Here is a 22606-nt window from a genome sequence, read left to right on the forward strand (position 1 = left end):
TGGACCGCCTTTTGCTTTGATTACACTGTCATTGAGGCAATAGATCTCTGAAATATAATTTATTTCCATCCATTTCATTTATTTTTCAGTAGTGTCTTGTTGAGAAGACATGAGAGGCAGATTGCAGCACAAATTCTTCAACAGCACATTCCACCTATTAATAGGGTTAAAGTTTGGACACTTGGGTGACCAATCCATTGGTGAGCAGGAGTTGTGGTTAAAAACTCATTGCTAGGAGAAACATAATAATCCATGCCGTAACTGTCCAATGGGAGACTCTTACATATATCCTTTATTAAATCCAGGTGGTTACTGTTTTATGTGGAAGTGTATAACGTATAAATCCAGCATCCAGACTGCTCTCCTCTGGAGTCAGCTCTGTTTCTTTCCCTCTGCGAATCTTCCACAGAAGTGTATGCGAGAATGCAAATTGTCTGCAAAAATTTCAACCTATTTCCCAAACTGGTTGCTTACTTAGAAAGGTGGCCTGGGAATTCATCAGTTAGTTTTCAGATTTAGGAAATGCATCAGCATGTTGAAGAGTTTCTTACACATCGTTTTTCATTGTCATCAGTTTGGATACAGTTGAATAAACATGATTCAGATTTTAAGTAAAAATGAGTCAGCCAGACTTCTGCCTTTCTAAACTGGCTGTGAACAGGATGGCAAGTTTCCAAACTGTAGTTTTTGGATGGCTCTCTCCTCGGCTCTCTGGACTAACACTTCTCCACTCTTCTCATTTCCAGCTGTGAGAGTCCATGTCCAGAATGTCTGCTATGAAACACATGTCTAAACAGAACAAAATCCAAACAAAGTTGCCTTCACATGCTGCTAACTGGTATTAATTAGAGAAAATAACTTGAATATGTGTCATCGTGAATAAACTTGGCATTGATTTATGAATTTGGGAATGGAGGGAGGTGAAATGGAAACTGCCTTTAATTTTGTTTTACAGAACAGACAACAATATTTCTCACCTCTCAAAAGGTCATTGTTGATTGACTCCAAATCCTCAAAATACTGTTAGCTCATGAATACACATCCTTCAAATAAATATGCATGCCATCAATGTTCCTATGCTGTCTGGAAAAGTAGAGAATTTTATTTAAGTGTTTACAAAGTCTGGAATACTATGGAAAAATAGTTGCATTTCCAGATTTTCTATCCATGTCTAAATGGTCTTTCCTTCCCATCCATCGTTTAACTCATTTTTTTGGCCGACCCTCCATCCGTGTTCTTCCTCATCCATCTTTTCGTCTCTCCTTCCACCTTTTCATTGAATTATGCACATAGGACCACTGTCTACTCCCAGTTCAGTATTCATTGGGAATGCCCCAATAAGATAATTTTGTCCAATATCTGATTTTGATTTAAAATTATTGTTTTGGCCTATAACGTATATCAACCAATGTTATGTAATTTATATTTAACTTACCCTTCGACACCTTATAAAAGAAACGGCGACACCACTGACTTCACTTCTGCTTCAGTTAAACTCCCCACTATCCTGCCCTATATCACCAACACTGGTACATGACCAAATAAACCAGTTTTCCTTGCTGTTGACTGTCTGTAACCCCAAGATAGGGTGGTAGGAAGTCTGTAGATTATTGTCAGTGCAGTCACATTTATTCACAAGTGTGTGTTTGTATGTTTTAGGTAGAGCAATCTAAAGTTTTGATCAAGGAAGGCGGTGTCCAGCTGACACTAACCATCGTGGACACGCCAGGTTTTGGAGATGCGGTGGACAACAGCAATTGGTACGAAATGCCTATAATCGCATGTTTTCACCTTTTCCAGTATTCCTCTCTGATCTCTTTCCTCCATCTCACCAGCTGGCAGCCCGTCATAAATTATATCGACAGCAAGTTTGAGGACTTCCTGAACGCCGAGTCGAGGGTGAACCGTAGATCCATGCCGGATAACAGAGTTCACTGCTGCCTGTATTTCATAGCGCCTTCTGGACATGGGTGAGTACAGCATGAAATATGAGCTGATCTGAGACTTTTATTTGGAGGAAATGATTTCAATATGGCCACCATGTTTGTCTGGACACCAACGTACGGACGGATGTAGGGAATGTTTGCACGTCCTTGTGTTACAGATGATGAGGCAGTCAGCCAAGATTTGACCCACAAAGGTTATATAACCTAGTTCTGCACATGCTCAGAAAAGATCCACTCACCATCACTGAATCAGCCAATTAGAATGGAGAGTCATAGATGCTCACAAAGGCAGACAAACGCCTTCTTCTGTCGTCTTGAAACCTGTGTGTGTGTGTGCAGCTGTGGATTTGTACAACTTTAAATCCATCTATCCACTTTAAGGAGCTGGGATTTGAATGATCCCTGGAGTGTGAATAAATCTCTGGAGTTTAATCTCCTGCCAAGTGTGTAATTTGCATTAATATGTAAATATTTGAATGGCAGCAGCCACAGTGTGTCATAATGTTCCTGTCTGTTAAACTGGCAGAATTTTTCAACATGTAGATTAACTCAGCTATGGTCAGCTATGTTCTATTTGCTCAGCAATAATGCAGAGCAAATAGACCATGCATTACTGCTTAAATTACCCAGTTTGTGCAGAGCTTTTAACAATGGGATTATGAGAGGGCATGCAAAATAACTCCTGCATTTGAAAAACTGTAGAAATGCACACAAGTAGCTATCTTTCTGTCCTAGATATATGTTCATATGTTGCACAGACTGACAAAATTGTAAATAATCAGGTAAATTTTTTCAACATACCCTCTAAATGTCTTTGACTGTAACTTCAGAGACGTCAACAAAAGTGCAGTTTCAAAGCAACCGCCTTTCCCCTTTTAAATCTTGTCCGCTGAACAGCTGAAACGCACTCCAGAGCCGCTCCTTCCTCAATTCACAGAAAGCTGTAAAATTTGAAAACGTATAAATCTTGTTTTAGAGGTGAGCTCCAGGCACGTTTCCAGGCTCGATCGTCTTCCAATGGGTGGATTTCCAAAAAAGTTCCATCAGCGGATGAAATTTTCTCTGGCTGAAATGGGTTTTATTGATGGTTTCTTAAATCACTGCCAGTGTTTTCAGCTAATTTATGTGTTCTAATTCACAGAAATTCTTGAACACTCAATATCTTGTCTCCATTAAGTCTGAGCACAGACAACCTGACTCCTGTTTTATCTGGAGCTGCTTATACTCAAATCGCTTTTGGAACAGCAGGACACAAACTTTATCGTCTTCTTTTTGTCTGCTGCACACATCTTGTCTATTATAGCTATTTTTGCACGAGCTTCCACAGTTGAATACACACACAAATCAGGCATTGTTTAATTGCGTAAATAGAAATAACTGCATCCATACAGACTCCACTGTTTACTGCCTATTTAATCATATACAATTGTTTTCACTGTAATGGAGCACATATTTGCCTTCCTACACCAGCTCTCTGAGTTCATTGTGTCAGGCGACACAACTAAGCAGAAGACTTATTTGACATTCAGTAGTGAAGACCCTGCAGGGACAGACGGCTTGTTTGTTCTTTTCTTTTGTTTTGGTCTAACTTTCTGTACTCTGTGGCCCTCTGCTGGAGACCCACTGCACTGCAACTTCTTTGCAAAGTGGTGCAATGAGTAGAAAGGTTTAGATTTATTAATGTGGATTTATTTTTACTGTGAGTAACACAACCTGACAGCGCTGCTGACCCCAAGTAAAGTTCACTGATGAATGTGGCAGCTCAGCATTTAATTGAGCCTGAATCTTCAGACTCGAGCTCCAGAGACAGACCACAGAGCTGATTCTCATTTGGAGCTCGTTCTGCTCCAACTGCCCTTTAAAGGGCTTCTGCAGAAGCATTTTTTTTGTATAAACGTTTTAGTACTCTATTATTGTCACACTTGTCAAAGAGAAGTATGTACCAGTCACATATTAGAAGTATGTTTCTATTGGTTCATCAACCTGCATAGCAACAAATCAAATTAGACAAAAAAAGCCTGTAAAAAAATAAAGCTTTATGTTGACATTTTATATATAAAAAAAATAAATAGAAAATTGTGAAGAATGATGTCACACATTTGCATGTGCAGAGCTGTTTCCTCTGAAGCACTCATCCTCGAGCTATCGCTGAAACATCCCAGTGTCACCAAAACCCTCATCTGCCCACCACCTGCGCTACTCAGTGTCATCTTGCAATCCTTTTGAATTCAGTTTTAGATTTTTTGGACCAAAGACATGCCTTGACAGACTAAATTAACAGAATATTACCAATTACTACACATTGGTAATAATATTGCATATTAACAGGATAGTTCCAGAAAATCATCACTGCTTTGGTTACATTCAAAGAACCTCCTTGAACTTCATATGTTTGTCATCATACTGTGGTATTTAATGTTCTGTGCAGAGGGTAATAATTAGTCACTCATAGTTGAGTCATAGAATATTTAGTAATATTTAGTAGTTTATTATAGGTGCCATGTATTCTCACTGTACAGGCCAGTCAGAGATTTGACCAGTTGAAATGCCTTTTACTGCTCTGCCTATAAATCTTCACAGTTAATTAATAAATAAAACTCAGTAAATATAACTTAGTACAGGGAGATAAACTTGCGTACACATTCTGACACATTTGAATGAATGAAGGTCGGTATGTGAATTATCTCCCTTTGACTTTAATACTTTCCTGTTTTTTTTTTTTCTCCACTTCAGTTTAAAGCCTCTGGATATTGAATTCATGAAGAGGCTCCACGACAAAGTCAACGTCATTCCTCTTATTGCAAAAGCAGACACACTGACCCCCGAGGAGTGTCAGCTGTTTAAAAAGCAGGTTTGTATTTGTGATATATTATTTGGTATTAAACATCATTTACCACAATTTAAGTCCAAAAAATATTTATGCTGTTGCAAAACAACTCGAGCTTAATATTTTTGTCATATCATTAGAAAATGGGGAATGTCTTTGAACAGTTTCATATTGATTACTTCTTTTTATTTTTAAAATTCACAGCTCGATGGTTGTGTTGGACAGGTTGCGACTTATGCTTAATAGTCTGCTTGTTTATAAGACTGCTCAAAGGTGTGTGTGGGTGTGTGTGTGTGTTTGGCTTAAGATCCTGGTTTTAAAAAATATGCCTTAAAAAATTCTTCAACAAAAAAACCGACTAGATGCCCTTTATTGACCTCTATAAGTCAGAGGAAAATGAAGTCAAATTATTTATGTCTCAAGGAAACGTTTTCTAATAAATCACAAATTTTTCCTGAAAATGTCAAAATTGTCTTTATTCTGACTTTTAACCAGTTTAAGCTTTGTACTGCATTTCATGTCTTTGGGTCTCATATCTTTGATTCTGAGTCGCTCACTCAATTTCAGATCATGAAAGAGATTCAGGAGCACAAAATAAAGATTTATGAGTTCCCCGACACTGAGGACGACGAGGACAACAAGCTCATCCGAAAGATCAAGGTAATTGTTATTATCAGGTCATTATTACATATCACTGCGACTTCTGATACAACTTTTTAAATTTAGAAGCACCATGGTGACACAAACATGTAAAGAGTTCAGTAAGTAACAAAATAGGTTTAAATTTTTGTGAGATGAGTTGTTGATGCAAAAATTAGTCCAAAACTAATTAGACTACTGTCTTACTATCACATGATTATCAACCCAAGCTGTGTTCCTTCTTGAATGATTGAAGTGTTTAATCCTAACATACACAGGCCCTGGTTAAAACTGTGGTGGACTGTTTTTACATTATTATGTGCAGATATTTATTAACAACATACAAGTGACTCCCACTCCTTTTAGCCAATCATGAATAATAGTGGTTTAAAATATAGGTTTTGAGCTCTTTGGTTGCTAAAGATCTAACACGTTTTATTGGCATTTGCAGCTCCCAACGTTTCTTCAATATAAAGATTCAAACACCTTCTCTTCTTGTAGTCTCCTGATTTTGTTCCAGTATCATATAAGGTCAGGACATATTCTAGATTTATGGTACTATTACTGCTCCCATCACATAAAATACCATAGAAATATTTTTATAGTGCAAAACAGAACCTTTAGGTCACATTTGTGAAAACACACAACACTCAAAATCATTTCAATGTGAAACTACATTAGTCATATGCATTATGATTACTTTACTAGAAACATAGAGTAGTAAAATATTAATGAAGGAACACCCACCTGTTTGACCAGTTGACTTACAATATCACTAAATAGAGAACAAAACAGGCTGTAATCACTCCCATCTGCACTTCAAATTGTGGAACATGTGGAGCCTTCATTGGGTGCAGGCCAGCATACAACAGGCTGTGTTTTCTACTTGGTGTTGCCATCATCCTCATCCAGAAAAGATTATGTTCAAATGTGTTTGATGAGCTTTCACTGTATCCAAATCCAAGTAACCTTGCAAGATTGTAAATTCTGAAATCAACTTTTTCTTGTTTGTTTGTATGTTGCTGTTTTTCGTTCTCTCCTTTTAGGAAAAGATGCCTTTGGCTGTGGTTGGCAGCAATGTGGTTGTAGAGGTGAACGGCAAGAAGGTCAGAGGTCGCCAGTACCCATGGGGCGTGGCAGAAGGTAGGTTCACTCCAGGCCAGGTCTGGAAGAGAGCAAAAAGGCTCTGAGTTTGTAAACGACACAGGCGACTAGAAGCAGTGTTTAGCTTAACCAAACGGATGAGAAACCCACGTAGTGTTTTAAGTTTCTGTAAAGTTTCTAATTTGGTTCTGTGTGAACTCTCACTGCACTCTGTCAGGCAGGGGTCGTGCCAGAAAGAGGCTCAAACATGTCGCTGTTTAAAGATGGAAGTGTTTGAGAAGTATCTCACAGGCTGTACTTTCTGTTCGGATGGATGAGGCATGATTTTTCCAGAAAGAATGGCACACGATGCATGTTCTCCACAGTGACCCTTTGTATTCACTCTGTGTTTATTACCGGGTAATGCATTAACTTGTCAAAATGTTGATCAGCCAAACCTTATTTAGAGCTGCTATGATTGCTTAAAGGATTGTTTACAAGTACATATAGAGTCCATATTCAGCGACATAATTATAGGACAGTTTGAAGCTATTCTTCAAAATTAATTTACCTACTTCACCTACAGTCCTAGTACTGTCAGAGTAAGTTTAGTATAGTTGTATAACTTTGTGATGTAAACACCTGATTTGTTTTTAAACCATTCAGTCTAATTGGAATTGGCAAAAAGCTAAATCCCCAGAGGGGACCATAGGCATTGTGGCTCTTTATGTCCAATCAAACTAATCAAACTATATTACGAAGAAAAAGAAATTGATTTACCAAGTCAAGAAAATGTGTGTTAATCGTAAATCAAACCAAATAAAACCAAAACTCCCTGGACTGAGCTCATCTCCATCACTCTTTGATTTCCTCTTTAACCATTGCTGTGTTTATGAATCATTTTTAGCCTGAGCTATCAGCTTAACCACAGATTTGATGTGTATAGCATTGAATTTTGACAAGTGAGAGGTTATCCGGTTAGTTATTTCCCACCTCCCTTCCCTTCTGCACCGGTGTACACACTTGTTTGGTAGAGTTGATCCTGATAGGGATTCTGGAAAAGGAGAAAAGACCCGGAGTCCTCTGGTATATCACACATCCTCACCATCAGCTACTATGAACTGTTCCTCTTTTCCTTTTTGTCGTTGATGTTTCAGAAAGTCGGTACTCTGTGTTTATTCTTAAGAAAATAAAGTGAAATCAATTTTTTGTTACTTTGTGGTTGACCATGTATCAGTCTTTCACTGTTTCATTCTTTCTTTTCTCTCTTTTTTTCCTTTTTTTTTGTTCTTTGTCTACTCTATTCCATGACTGACAGAGGGCATTTTTGGTAAACAAAACCATCTTTCACTTTATTTCATCCTCACATTTTACCCCCACACCTCTTGCCTTGATGTAAACTCCCACCTCCCTCCTGTCAGAATCTGCCCATCCCTCCTTTCCCTCCACTTTTCATTTGCTTTGCTGTCACATCATCAGGCTGATGGTCCAACCAATGCTCGAATCAGACTTGGGCTATAGACTAAAAGTCTCCTTCACACTTCAGTAAATTAATTATGTGTAATCTCTGACATAAACTTATCTAGATGAATTTAGATTACATTTGCCTTTCAGATCGGTGTGAATGAGCTAGCTCAATAGTCTTAGTTCTCCCAGCAACTTGCTTCCATCTTTTTGACATATTACAAGATCCTGCAAAGTGCTTTTTCTGATGCTGCTTGCTAACACAGTGTGCAAACTGTCTGCTTGAAAAAGAGCTGAAAAATCATTTTTAAGCAGTAAAAGTCTTAGATCTGCCCGGAGATGAGGTTTATTCCCAGGTCTGATGCTGTAAATAGTCATGGAGAGAACTAGAGGCTGTTTGGTGCTGAATCCCCATCTGCAACAGAAACGTCACCCTAACGTTACGGTTTCCTTCTTTGCTCCCAGGGCGTTTAAACACATCGCCATCGCTCTTAAACGTGAGCCCCGATTCACCCTGCAGCTCAGCTTGTGACGCCGCAGGCTGAGCTGAATGGTGCAGAGGGAGGATGGTGAGAAGGCCCTGCTGTATCTTTGGATCAAGGACTGGAATCCAACATGCACTAACACATTGCTTATAGTTTCATGAGTAACTGAGGGTATGCTGGTGTACTAGCAGGCCATGTAGCAGCTCATTTAGGAAAATAAGGTAACGTGGCTTGTCATAAATGTTCACTCGTTAGCATTCACAGAGTTTGAATGTTGGAGCTTTAACTTGGTGGAAAGGCGTCCTGCTCAAATGTAGTTCTGCATGTATTAAATAAAAGGCTGTCCTCTTTTTTTCATTTAACTAATGCAGTTCATCATCACAGCCTAAGTGAACCCAGTCTAGTATAGAAAAACACTGAAAATACCTGATTCATTTGGAACTGTATTCTGATTGGTTAACTTTTAAAAAAACTTTTATCAGACAACCAAGCAGTAGCAGCAATCAGGTGTTTTCTGTCATTTATTAATAAGTAAGATCTTTATTTTCATAGTTGAAACTTTTTTTTTTCTTTGACCTTCAGCCCCCCACATAGCTCCTCTTCCTGGTCCCTTACTGAGGCTTGCACCCCCTGCTGGTCATGCACAGAACCTCTTAAAACACCCCCGTCCAACCACCACTCCCCCCTACAGAGACCTGTGCTCCTTAGCCAGTCAGTTTGGTCACATGCAGGTTTTGGTGTTTGAACCGGGCTGAATCTGGGCCAAATGCTGGCCAGTTTTGGGCCACATGTGAGCCGCACCAATCCCAGCAGCTCCAGACCCAGATTTAGCCCCTCGCTGGGCGCACACAGTAACTCAAAAACCGTACCCCTCCCCTTCGTCAGAGCTCCCTCCTCTAGAAGAGACAGGAGGTCAATGGCTGGTTTGGAAGGCCAAGGGCAACGTCAGCTTAAGTTTCATCAATGGTAAGGTGTCCTCCTCCCCCCCACACCCCCACTGGTGATGATGTGCTGCTGAGTTGGTTGGAGGCTAAACTAGAAGGAGCAACGTTCTGAATGAAGAGGAGGCTTGGAGATCCACCGTGTTCAACCTGAGCAGTAGTCTATCTGCAGTCCTTTTCCAGAATCCCGTCTGACCTTATAACCCTGTCGTCTTTGTCTCAGTATAAACCATCTAACTGAACCGTGACGTGTGAGCAGCTGTGTTTGCTGTTGTTTCACCCACAACACCTCTGTTTGTGTTGCATCTGTTAGTCCAGTAGAGAACTGTGATCGGATGGGACGCTTTTCTTTTCCTACGTAAACAAAACTAAAAACATGCTAAAGTTACATTTTTGTATCAAATGCCAGATTAGTTCAAACTGGTTCCAGTGTTAGTCTTGATGTTTGGTTGTTTTTTACATGTAGTGCCCTAAAGAAGTAATTTTCACCTTTTTTTTGTAAAATAATCACAAAGTTCAATACAATGTACTGGTATTTTGTCTGATAAACCAATGCAATGTAATGTAGATGTGAAGTGGGTCAGTTAAGAGATATATATATATATATATATAAAATTGCTGGTTGCTGCGGGTTTGGCATTGTTCGGTCTGTTTTGTCTGGAGTCCAGCAGATTTACCAATTTATCATTAATGATTAGGAGCAAAACTGGAATGGTCCGATTAAGCAGAGGTTTGTTCTCAGGTTGTCCTGTAGGTGGCAGCAGTGCACATACAGACACCCTCAGAGGCTTATTGACTTTCTGAGTGTTTTGCTCTGGGCTTCTTCTGTGAGAAGACTTTCATTTAGAAACTTAAATAGTCCTGAAACTAGGCTAATTTTAATGGAACCATTCAAACAATAAAATTTACTGTAAGACTTTTGTTTTTCTTCTCAGGAATCATTTCAGGCATTATGATTGTGGGAGGAAGCTGCAGCATGTATGCTGATGCTTTAAAATATGAATTAAAAACTCTAGATGAAACCATCCTGTCTGATCACGGTCTGTAATCCTTCTGCCCTTTGTTTTCTGTAAACGTGTTACTACAACTGATACTACTCACACTTTAAACACTGGTGCCACCTGAACAGACCTCGTTGAATGTAGACCCCTTCCTCTAGAACCGCTGAATGAATGAACACGTTGTCTTCTGTTAGTTTTATAACTATTTCCATTTTAATATCTCTGTTTTATTGTAACGTTACTCAATCCATGCTCTAGCTACTGTAATTAACATCCTGCACATCATGTTGGTCTCGGTCTGTTTGGAGAGCAAACCAATCCCAGACGACTGGAAATCCACTGCAGAAGCTGTTAGATATCCATGTTTCTGCCTGAGTTTCCTCTGAGAGGCACTGAAGATGGATTTGATGGGAGGCATCAATGTTCAGATGTTTGTGTCTCTCACTGCTGCTGCGTTTTCCTCTTTGTTTCAGTGGAGAATGGAGAGCACTGCGACTTCACGGTGCTGCGCAACATGCTGATCCGGTGAGAAACAAAGCTTTACTTCAGCACTTTTAAGTTTGTCCTGCTGGCTCTGAGTGTGATCGCTTTGTTTTAGTCCAACAGATGGATAAAGGAAAGTGCTGCAGGTTCATTAATAGAGTCCCGAGTCTGGTAGAAAAAGTGGGAATTAAGATTATACACATTTTTCCAAAACATAAATCAGATCAAATGCCTTATTTTCTGAGGCATTTACAGAAAAGAAAATGTGGGATTTTTCGGTTTTCATACATTTATTAAATTAAGTAGAACGATTCGATTTGTCAGAATTTTGTGCATTATTTATTTTAAATTAGTAGTATTTAGCCCTATAAAGAGCTTCAGTTTTATATAAATGACCAAAAAAAAAAGGTTTGTGATAAATTATCTATTTCTTTACATTGATGGAAAATGCATTTATATTCACAGTCATTCTTAAAGGAAAGTTTTTGCTTAGCAAATTTCAAACGGGACAATTCAGAATGAGGGGAAAGATATAAATCACATTAAAAACACTTTGAAGATATCAAAAGAAATGTCGTAAAAACTAAACATTTTATTATTAAAATGCAAATTTTGCACTAATTTCTGTATTTTTTTTATTACAATTAAATTTAAAAGAAACCTTTAATCATGTCCACAATGGGGTTTTTATTTTAGATTGTAATATGTAATATTACAATGTAATTTTATATATATATATATATATATATATATATATTTTATGTTTTTATATCTACTATCTAAATCCTTGTAGATGACGCATCATGAAGTATCATGTAAAATGTAACTTTTATTTTTTTTTACTTTTTATCATGTTATAACATTATTCCCTTTGATTCTTTCATGCATGTTTGAGAAATCCTTATATATTCTGATGGATTTGGGAGACGTTCATGTCTGTTTATTGCCTTTCTGTCCTTCCAAAGGACCCACATGCAGGACCTGAAGGACGTCACCAACAACGTCCACTATGAGAACTATCGCAGTAAGAAACTGGCCGCCGTCACCTGTAACGGGGTGGACACCTCAAAGGCCAAGGGACAACTCACAAAGTAAGACCTCAGTGTTCAAAATTACACTTGAAAGGAGAAATGACTAAATATCTCTGCACATATAAAAACACTGAAATTCTGCTTGTTATGGGTGATAGTAACTTAATGTTTGTGATTTATAGAGTCGGGCACATCAGGAGGGTCGGATCAGTTTCTGCTGATGGAAACCAAATGAGACAGAGTGAAGCCAGGGTCCTGCTCTGCGACTACTTTAATCTTTTCTTTATTTCCATGATCCACAGAAGTCCTCTGGCTCAGATGGAGGAGGAGCGCAGGGAGCACGTGATGAAGATGAAGAAGATGGAGGCAGAGATGGAGCAGGTCTTTGAAATGAAGGTTAAGGAGAAGAAGCAGAAGCTGAAGGATTCAGAGGCTGAGGTCGGTGTGCTGCTGATACTGAAGAAACAAAAGTTTAAAATCAGCAGGAACTTATTTTAATTAATAAACATTATTATGAAACAAATTAAAAAGAGGCATGGAAATGAGGATAACAATGAAATGTTAATCTCTAAATACTAAAAACTACATCATTCTTGCTAATTCTCATCAGCTCCCATTTTCAACCTTTCTGTGATGGCATCTAGAATTAAACTTAATTTAGCTTAATTTAGAGTGTCAAAGTGACACTGCTATTTTTAATCCAAAGCTGGAGAGACGCCACGAGCAGATGAAGAGGAACCTGGAGGCGCAGTACAAAGAGCTGGAAGAGAAGAGGCGAGTGTTTGAGGACGAGAAGGCCAACTGGGAAGCTCAGCAAAGAATCCTGGAGCAGCAGAAACTGGACGCCTCCAAGTCAGTAACACCTAGATGTCATGTTGGTCCTTCTGTTCTTCCAAAAAGAGCCAAACATTGTGGGATTTGATCCTCTGTTTAAGACAAACAAGTGACTCCCTGGTGACCTTTTAAAGAATTTGACTCACATTTATCCAAACGTTATTTAGTCTTATTTTTCATTGGAAATGGAGTCCACATGTGAAAGGTAAACACAGTTTAATGAAACATCAGAGAGTTTATTTGAACATGAATTTTATTGTCCTGCTTATTTACAAATACCGCTTATAGGCATTAAAAGAATATTCTACACAAATTTTTTATGTAATTCTTCATAAATTGTGCTTTTTTCCCTTCTAAATGTCTTTCATTACTTAAAATAGTCACATCTTTAGGTATAAATGTATTTTTTTCTGTTTGTAACATAATTTAATTATTTCTCTCTCAGGACAATGGAGAAGAACAAGAAGAAAGGAAAAATCTTTTAAAGCCCAAGTCGACCTCCCGGTTTGGTTTCAAACTCTTCTTCCTCTCCATCTCCTCTGAAGTCTTCGTGTCATGTGGGCCTGAGACCCTCACACTCAGTCAGAAATCAGCTTCAACCTCCTCATATCACACGACACACAAGCAGACTCGTCTCTGCGGCGCATCTGGATCTCATGAGGAATGCATGTTTGTGCTTTTCTATTTTCCTGTATTTCTAGACAAAGAGGGGACTTCCTCAGAGTTGACACGTGGCAGGGACCATGCATAGCCATTTGTAAACATGTAGTTGTTCATAGGTCTGCAGATAACCGAATGGTTTCTTTTAACTGTTATGAATTTGACACCTTAAACCCTCGCTGAGCGACTTGCAGCGAGGTCGGATAGATGTAGCTCAGAGAAATGCTCCATCAGGACGTGCTTCCTCCAGCTGCAGACAGACTAGTTAGCCAAGATGTTTAACCTTCAGCTGCCGTCGGCTATTACAACATCTCCATCTGACTCAGGATTTTACTTCTTTCAAAGAAAAGAGTAACTAAAACTAGGAAAATATGATTCTATAACAGTATCTGAGATTTAAAACGTATGTTGGCAAAAGATTCCCCCCAAATAACCATTCTTGTTTTTTCTTGTTGAAAATGTTTTCTGTTAACAGACGCAAAGATGATAATGTTCTCGTATTTAGCATTTTTGTCCAGTTAACCAGTTTAAATCAAAATGTTTTTCTCTTTATATGATGAATTTCACATTTTTAAATCCATAAATTTAAGGATTGCATACTTGTATAAATTTTTTTTCCCATAATAAAACAGCATGATGAATTTCTGCTACGTTTTTCTCAACACATTTCAAATTAAAACCAGTTTCTATAGATAATCAGGTGTGATGTTGTGGCTTCTGGCAGGTTGAGGTGTTTAGACATGATTCACTGTGCGGTGGCAGATCTGTGTTATTTTATCACATACTCAATAATGTAGAGATTTTTGTTCACCTGAAACAAAACAAAGACGGGCGCGTTCTTCTGCTCGCATATATTTTTACTTCCATCTGTTTAAGACGTTATGCAAAAGCGAAATTGGTGTGAAATCTCTCCTTGTCGCAGTAAATGGAAATGTTTTACTATCGTGGTGTATGTGTGTGGCAGTTGTTGTCATAGACCTTAAACCTTCACCTCCGGATTTTGGCCAAATTACAAAATTCATCTTTATGACCATTTAAAGAGACTTGCCCAATGAATCAAAGTCTTCTTCTTTTTTTTTTCTTTTTTTTTCAAATAGAAAACACTTTTTGAATTAAACAATAAAGTTCATATGATTAAAATCCATTTTTTTCCTCAGAGTTGTAATGTTTTATTTTCATATGGTTAGAAAAATACTCTATGTACAGTTGAATATAAAGTCTTTGATTTTGTCTTGAGTCTATCAATAAGGGGACAAACCTGCAGCACATAAAGCATCAACTATATGCATCTGTCGGCATACATGACGCTCTTCTGTTTGTTTTTCTTCCATTTCATTCTTTTTTGTTTTGCATCGAATCTTAATAAACCATATGCAAAACACCCATCTATACATCTGTCCCCTTAAAGACCTTTTTCATTATTTTTGCATCAAATCTGAGATCATAAGGAACTTCAACGACTGACCCAAATGCATCAGTTTAGCTGTATTTTTTTATTTGTAATATTTTCTTTTTATATATAAATACTGTTTCTTCTCTTTGTTTATCATGTGTTCTGTCTCTTAACTGTACATGGTTAATATTAAAGTTATGCTTTAACAACATCTGCTTCTGGGTTTTTCTCTGTAAACACCTGAATTTTAGTCATTTCCAACTTTTTATTGCAATTTCTGTGAGGTAAAATTTTGTGGGGGTTTTTTCTGGAAAAGATGAACAAATTATTGTAAACATTTAGTTTTGAATTTTCCCAAACTACCTGTCCACATGTGCATTTCTGTAAAAAAGAATATCAACTCATTGTATTCCAGTAATTTACTTTAAAAAGTGAATAGGACTGAGGAAAACATACATTTAATAATTTTTGTTTGCAAAGAATTTTTTTAAATCAGCTTTCTAAAGTCATTACATATCTACCAAATCAAGGTTATTGCAGAGGTTCATGCAATAATGCAAAATTGTAAATTTTGTTCCTACAAAACTGATTTTTTTTTTATTATTCAATATATTTTGTAAAGCACTCTGTGGTTTCTGACCCATAAAAATGCTATATGAATAAAATTTACTTGCTTCCTCACTAAATTCAGAACATTTCACTGTTCTGCAATTTATTAATGAATCAAGTCTCATTCTTGTGAAATAAAACTTTAATAGTAAAGTATCAGAAGTAGCACTGTAATATATATTTATGTGTAAGCTGCATACAAAGTAAAATAATACATGATTAGGATATATGTAAGATTACAATCAGAATCTGTCAGCTGTTTTGTTTCCTCGGTGATGAACAAAGTTTTGAACCTTGCTGTGACGCTGCAGAGAGACGTTCTTCATGCCGTTTAGACCGGAAGGGAAGCGGACGTGGCAACTTGCTTCGGGGTTTTCAGGAAAGCTTTGATGGCCCATTTCTGATTCATGTCCACACAGTAGTCTCCTCGCGGGGTGTTGATCCTGTAGAGGGATAAATCTGCTTTACTCAAAAGCTCTTTGCATAAACCTGGATTATCAGTGAGGCAAAGACTTACACAAATCCTCGTTTGGAGCAGTTCTCGTGAGTTTTGGCAATGGACCGAATCTCGCCGACGGGAATCCTGCCTGTGAAGAAGTGAAAGCAGCACTTCCCGGGCTTCAAGGCATTTGGTCCCTGAGCTGGAAAGAGAATTTAAAAATGTGTTTACAAGGATAGATAAATCGTGACCTCCTGTAACCGCATTTTTATCATTTATGCCATGAGTAAAACATATCTTCAAGTCAGAATCAAGTCAGATGCAAACATTTACTCACTAAAACTCTTAAAACCAACATTTTGACACAATGGGCTGGAAACGGAGACCGTTCTCAGGTTGTAATTTTTAATCTAAAATATTTTTTTTAGAAAACTGCATTAACTTTTGAACTCTTGATAAGAACATATATTCCTACATGCCATTTGTGACTTTTCTAGATTGTAAAATAGGGCGTTTTGAAAATGTTTGAAGATGTAGGTCTCCTGTGAAATTTGTTTTTCGGTATTTGTGTCCGGATCTTCCTCTGAACAGGTATTACAACCGTGAACGTTTGGGAAGCTTTCTGTTTCCTCAACAATACTTCTTGGTTTTGGCTCTGCATGTTTGATTTTAGCAACAAACCCCCATTAAACTTTATTGTTGCCCAACGGTTGGCTATTTGATGCTGGTTCACTTGGAGTGAATCAGTCATTTTAAGAACATTCCTTATTCAGCATAGGGGGGGGGGAATTACATCTTCAAAGATTTGACGAATGCAAAATAGGGTTGTACTGATTGCAGTTTCCAATTACAGATCTATAACCTGACCTGCCAATTCCGATTTTGACCGATACAGAGGATTTTGTCAGAAATGTCGCTAAATATAGCAAGAAAGTTGCTGAGTTGGCAACAGTGGGGTGAATATCGTTAACTACAAAAGTGCAGACTTGACCTGGTGGATGGGTGTGTACTAAACCTCTCTCACGGCAAAGTAAAACTTTTGCCGGGGTAGATAAGACCGGCTTCACATGGAAGTATCGACCGATCACTGATTTCACAAAATTAAGGAAACTGCCTGATTTATCGGCGGGCCGATTTAATGTGCACCCCAGATTCAAATTGATCATGGTATAAAAATAGGACATAACAAGAGAGCCGTGATTCAACAGCCACTATGCTTCGGTTAGTGTAATTCCACTGGAATACAGTGTTGTATCGCTTGGCCCAAAACAAAGAATCTTGCTTTAATCACTTGAGAAATGTTGTCATCTTGCCTCAGGTCAACGTGTTCTCCAGGCCATATAATCTTTTGCAACAGTAAAACTTACATTTGATGTTTCTTAGCAATTTCTTGGCTTCATCTAGTTGCTTCAGCATCATCCAAAGCTTATCGTTCTCTTTTTTTTTTGTTCCATTTTAAAGCGTTTGAGATCATTTTCAGCTGTGCAATCAGTTCATTTCTTCACTTCTGTATATACTTCCTCCTCCCCAAACCAACTTCTTAATCAAAGTATTCTGCTTCTCTGATGTGACCCTTTCTACTTAGATTCTTAGAGAGCAATGCACTTTGACCAGCACTGATATCAAAGTGATATCAAGCACTGGGATTACTCAGAACAATGATCCAAAGAGCCCAAGCAACTCCAGCTATTAATGACTCAAAATAAAGATTTTGGAGTGGCCTAGTCAAAGTCTGGAGTTATAATATAGGTTCTTGGCACTCAAAAAGAATTCACTGTGATTTTAAAACAAATCTGCAGGTGAGATGGCGCCACACGTCCTCTGCAGCATAGACATACTAATAAATTTACAAAGGACTTATAAGTAGAGACGCAGGTAATTGGCAATTACATTTTCACATATGACCAGATTGGCTTGTATAGTATTTCTCCGTAAATTTAACCATCCTTTGAAATGTGCATTTTGTCTATGCTCTGGTTATCTTTCACACTAAAATTATTTTTGAATCAATAAAAAAACTAAAACAGCAGAAACCGGTGAGCGTTTGCTGGCTGTTGTGTGTGTCGGGGTGCAGAGGGGAGCCAGACTTACGCATTGCATTGCAGCAGTAGACGGCGCACAGCAGCAGCAGCAGTCCCACGGTGAGAGTCTTCATGTTTACTTCTCTTCAAAGGTGGCGGCACGTTTGAAATGATCTATCCTCGAAACCTCGACCTATATTAGCTTGATTGAGCTCAGATCTGCATATTCATGAGCTGAAGGGAACTTTTTTTGGAATTCACCTGCCGTCGATGAACTTTGCTTCGAAATCAGGCCAAAGGAAGTCGGGGGGTTTGGTGGTGACCCTTTTCCTGGGTACCCAATGTACGCAGCATTTCCATGTGCTGTGGAGTTACATAATGTTTTTTCCTGATTGTTTCCACCGTGTAAATCCTTTGAGCACACTAGAATGAACAGCGGAGTCCGTTTTTCACAAAGTGAGCCCGGCCTTTTTCAGCGAAAGCGTTTTAAGGCCGTCAGTTCATCCCGCAGCACCCTACAATTTAACAACTTTAGTACCATTAATGGTACTGAGAGATAAAGCAATGTGTTTTATCTTATGGTCTTAAGGATTCTTCTCTCCCGTAATGTTGCTTCATTCAGTCGACTGAGATTTGCAAACATTCTCTCCACCTCTGGGTTTCGATTAGGTTGAGACTTTGACAGGGCCGCTCCAGTACCTTAACTGGTATTTTTTTCATGTTTGCTCCTGTCTGGGTTTATGTTTCTATTGATGATCCGTTTTGAGCCAAGCTTCAGTTGACGAATAGTTTTACATTTGACTCCAGGAGGCTCATCACGCGGAGTTCATGTTCAATGACTTCAAGAAGCCCAGGTCGAATAAAACCCCACATCATCACCCCTCCAACACCCTGCTTGACTGTTGCTGTGATCTTGAGCTCGTCTATTTAAACAACATTGTTCCAGTAGTTTTGTTCTTCATTCAGGTTCATTTTGGCCAACCATATTCATGCTGCCTTGTTCATTTTGGAAAGAAGAAGTCTATCCTAGAAACCAACAGGAGCCAATTTGGACATTAATTGTGCGTGGACAGCGTGAAAAGTGTCACATTTTATTTATTTATTGCTGTTTCATGTCTAATTAATGACCCTGTTAGACATCTGCTGGCCTTTATTGAGCAGAATGTGATGCTTTGTTGACACCAGGCATAAAGCAGTTTTCAGCAGAAGCCATTTCAAATTGATTCTATGACATGCATCGTTTTTTTTATAGTTTCATATTTTCTTTTATTTGTTTATTTTTCTGTGTTGTATTTGTTGCTGCCTTTTGGTGAGGACTCCCCTGAAAAAGAGGTTTTTAATCTTAAACGGGGGAGGGAGTTATCCTGGGGAAAAAAAGACAGCAGTTTGCTCACTGATTGTGTATTTACTTTTGGTTGCTGCTCGAGATTTAAAAGAAGAATTTCAGACACAGATTTCAGTTTTCAGACTCTAATATTAGAATGAATTTTAATTGAAAGAAATGAGACTCAACGAGTTTCCTGTTAGTTTTACTGGACTGAGATAAATTGTCACTGAATTTAAAGTATACTTATATATTACATTTTTGTTTGGTTTGAAATGTAATTTTGATGGATCCATACAGTCTGTGCCTCAAAGTGGAAGAGTCTTGGTTTCTAGTTTATTAATGATGAAAATGGAGCAGAGTCAGTTCTGCAGCAGTGTTGTTTTGATGAAGAAGGAGCTGAGTGAAGAAATTAAGTTTTCAATTTAACGACTCGTATCTTGAGATGTGGATCGTGACTCAAATGAGCTTCGGCTTTTGACTTAGAGTTTAGAGATTTGAGTCAGGCACTACAGGTGCTGAAAAGGCTCAGTGGAGCTGGTTTGACACCTGACCAAAAGGGTCCCTGGTCACCTGGATCCTGGAGGGATTTCTGTTATATCCCACTGGGAGACTCCTCAACAGACCCAGAACTCGTTGGAGGGACGACACATCCATGTGAACACGGATCCCCCACAAGAAGCTGGACATTCCTGCTGGTGACAGGAGTTTAATCCCTGACTTGATCTCAGAAAAGTGGAAAACACAGATAGATGGTGGAAATTATTCCTTTAAGCATAAAAATGATTAGTTGTAAAGAAGATAATAGTGCCAACAGTGTAACAGTGTGTGCATCATGTTTCTTTCCATTCATTTCAGTTCAGAAATACTTTATTAAGCAAAGGGGAAATTTCACTTTTTCTGAAACTCAATGTATCCAAGTTTCTTTAAAGATATTGTGGATGCTGACGGCTGTGGGCACAAAGAATCTCCTGTACCTGTCAGTAAAGCAGCGGCTCTGAAGACACCTCTGATTGAAGATTATCTATCGTGTTGTTACAGTCTCGTGAAAGAGATGCTCAGGGTGGCCCAACATGTTATTCATTTTATGACGCATCCTTCATGAGTATATTACACAGCGTTCCCAGTGTAGAACCTTGTGGTACCCCATAAGTTACTCTGGTATTTGTCAGTCACACATCATTTGAAAATGAATCCTCCAGATGATTTTCTTCAGATATGTCCTGATTATATCCTGATGACGTGGTCAAAAGAAAAACTAACATTCAACAGAAACAGCAGTGAAGCTGGATTATAAATAACACACAGCATACCATCTCTACAACTAAATAATCAACATATGGTGGGAGTGGGTCCTGGTGTTTTTCTGTCTTGTGTAATAAGTTGCGCTTTGCTTCACTCTGGCATTAAGGCTCTGACAACATCCAAAATCCAAGACAGTGGGAAAGTACCGATGCTCTGAATACAATCTTTGACCCCAGCTAGACCTTCATTTACATATCAGTCTCTCCATGTACCTTTCTGTTTATATAAACTTAAATTTAATTTAAGATGTGGAATATGGATTATGTTCATGAAATCAGATTATGTTTTATTAAAGTTATATTCATTAAAACATTTTCTGATTTGTTGAAGTTAAATAAAACGTAACTTTGGTTTCACAACCTGCTCTCGTCTTATCTCAACATCTACAATATTACTCAACAAAAGAAGTCAAATCAAATTTTTTCTTTGACCTAGATTCACCCACCTCTTGTTCTGAAAGTGGGCAGCCGATGTGATTTTTGGTGAAGATAAGGCCTGCAGGCTGCATCAGAGCGCAGCAGTTTCTTGCGATGCTATCGGAACAAACCATGGCTTTTCTGATGTTGATCTCTTTAAGTGGGACAAGGTCAAATGTTAAGATCCATTTTCTGCAGCGAGCGCAGTGCAGGGAAACCTCACTGATTTTTATCTCAATATGGAAACAGTTGCGGTGTGTTTGTGCAGAATAACGCTGCAGATCTCTTGTTCATCTCTGAGAGAACAAAACGTTTTCAGGTGTATTGACACTCTAAAATCCCCAGTATCTCAATAAAGATCTTGCATCATAAAACAAGAGATAAAAAGTTTATGTTAACATCGTTTGACCATTAGCTCTTTACAGTTTATACATGGTTTCAAAATGACATTACAAAACTGCTAAATCACTTCAGAATATGTTCAAAAACAGATGTTTTTGTTGTTTTTTTACTAAAAAAGTCCAACGTGTTTTTAAGCTGCAGGTAATTTTTTGTAAAGATTTGGTTTTTTTACATATATGTTAAAGTTTCCACTGCATCCTGATAGTATATCATGAGACAGATGTTCTGTGAAAATCCTGCTGTTCTGCCTCCATCCAGTGGTTTTACAGACATTTGCAGAAATGCAACGCTCCCTGTCAGAAACAACCAATCAGAGCCAAGAGTAGGGCCTTAGCGGTGTCAATCTGTTTCAGATCTGCCATTAACCAGCCATCCAGTTCAAATACTCTCTGGTTTTGTTGTGATCTGCTGGACTTTCAGAATATTTTGACGATTTTGGTTTCTTTATCTTTTGGTGGATTGCTGTGTTTTGTGTTTTCAGTTAATCTTTTACATCACTGCTTCACTTTCCTGGTCTTTTGACCATTTTTTCCTCATTTGTTAATGTACCGTCCACTAATCAGACTCTCCTGTTTAAATACTCCTTGCTTTAGTTACTCCATGTCAGCTGCTCTGCTGTCCATACTGCTGTTAATGCTGTTTTCTGGACCAATTGGTACCGGGCCGCACAAGAAATAATGAAATATTTCCGTTTTATGTATTATTTGAGTCTGGAGGATCTCTTACTTTGAAAATCATTTAGCCGGAGACAGGAGGATGGATTTATCCCGGTAGGTGATTCCCACATTCCAAGCCTGCTCTGCATGATATGGTGACCGGTTCGCTAATGAGGCAATGAAGCTTCAAACTGCTTCGCCATGTAGAGACCAAGCTCGCTGTGAATAAGCAACACTTCTGGTGTCTTCGTCTCTCATCACTCCCAGATGGGACCGTCTTGTTGCAGAGAAACAAGCTCAGGGCTCCCATTGATTTGTCGTTATCATGAGTTAAAATTTTCATGAAAGTAAAATGTTCGTTTTTGTGGCGCATCTGTATTTTATTTTGAAGTGATATGTCGACGTTACCATAGCGACCAGAGTCAGAGAGCGTTAGGGCAGTAGTAGAGAGTAGAGGAGTAGAGCTTGTGAGTCTTATGTCTGGTTCACACGGCACGATTTAAGGATTGTCGACCGATTTTCCAAACCTGTGATCACACAGAAGCCAATAAAAGTCCAACAGGTTCGGTCGGTTTGTGTGTCCAGCCACACGGCAAGAGCAACACACCACAACACGAACCGATTCCACTCAGGAACATCCCGATTCC

General features: G+C 38.5%; 2 protein-coding genes across 6 annotated transcripts in view; one reads left to right on the top strand and one right to left on the bottom strand.

Moving 5' to 3' along the window:
* LOC102220404 (septin-7-like) overlaps positions 1–14998 on the top strand; it is a 38261-nt gene extending 23263 nt beyond the window's left edge. For 3 of the 5 annotated variants that reach the window (XM_023348852.1, XM_023348857.1, XM_023348863.1), the window contains 11 exons: positions 1660–1760; positions 1836–1970; positions 4680–4797; positions 5341–5433; positions 6459–6555; positions 7814–7825; positions 10860–10911; positions 11835–11960; positions 12203–12338; positions 12607–12752; positions 13180–14998. In XM_023348852.1, the coding sequence (XP_023204620.1) occupies positions 1660–1760; positions 1836–1970; positions 4680–4797; positions 5341–5433; positions 6459–6555; positions 7814–7825; positions 10860–10911; positions 11835–11960; positions 12203–12338; positions 12607–12752; positions 13180–13219 (1056 nt within the window). In that variant the 3' untranslated portion in view covers positions 13220–14998. The remainder of the gene's footprint in view (positions 1–1659; positions 1761–1835; positions 1971–4679; positions 4798–5340; positions 5434–6458; positions 6556–7813; positions 7826–10859; positions 10912–11834; positions 11961–12202; positions 12339–12606; positions 12753–13179) is intronic. The other 2 variants (XM_005796258.2, XM_005796259.2) reach the window with 1 other exon arrangement.
* Positions 14999–15511: 513 nt separating this feature from the next.
* Positions 15512–18016, bottom strand: LOC102221017 (C-C motif chemokine 3-like). The gene is made up of 3 exons (XM_005796260.2): positions 17927–18016; positions 15914–16037; positions 15512–15839 (listed from the first exon to the last, which is right to left on the bottom strand). The coding sequence occupies exons 1-3, from the start codon at positions 17988–17990 to the stop codon at positions 15728–15730; spliced, it is 300 nt and encodes a 99-aa protein (XP_005796317.1). The 5' UTR covers positions 17991–18016; the 3' UTR covers positions 15512–15727.
* Positions 18017–22606: the final 4590 nt, after the last annotated feature.

The sequence above is a fragment of the Xiphophorus maculatus genome, chromosome 2 (genome assembly GCF_002775205.1).
Source record: "Xiphophorus maculatus strain JP 163 A chromosome 2, X_maculatus-5.0-male, whole genome shotgun sequence".
In the NCBI taxonomy this organism is placed as follows: domain Eukaryota; kingdom Metazoa; phylum Chordata; class Actinopteri; order Cyprinodontiformes; family Poeciliidae; genus Xiphophorus; species Xiphophorus maculatus.

Excerpts from the sequence above, each read along its gene's own strand:
- LOC102221017 (XM_005796260.2), bottom strand. The coding sequence starts at position 17,990 with ATGAAGACTCTCACCGTGGGACTGCTGCTGCTGCTGTGCGCCGTCTAC. Across the intron at positions 16,038-17,926 it reads CTACTGCTGCAATGCAATGC|CTCAGGGACCAAATGCCTTG; the intron begins GTAAGTCTGGCT and ends TTCTCTTTCCAG. Across the intron at positions 15,840-15,913 it reads TGCTCCAAACGAGGATTTGT|GATCAACACCCCGCGAGGAG; the intron begins GTAAGTCTTTGC and ends ATCCCTCTACAG.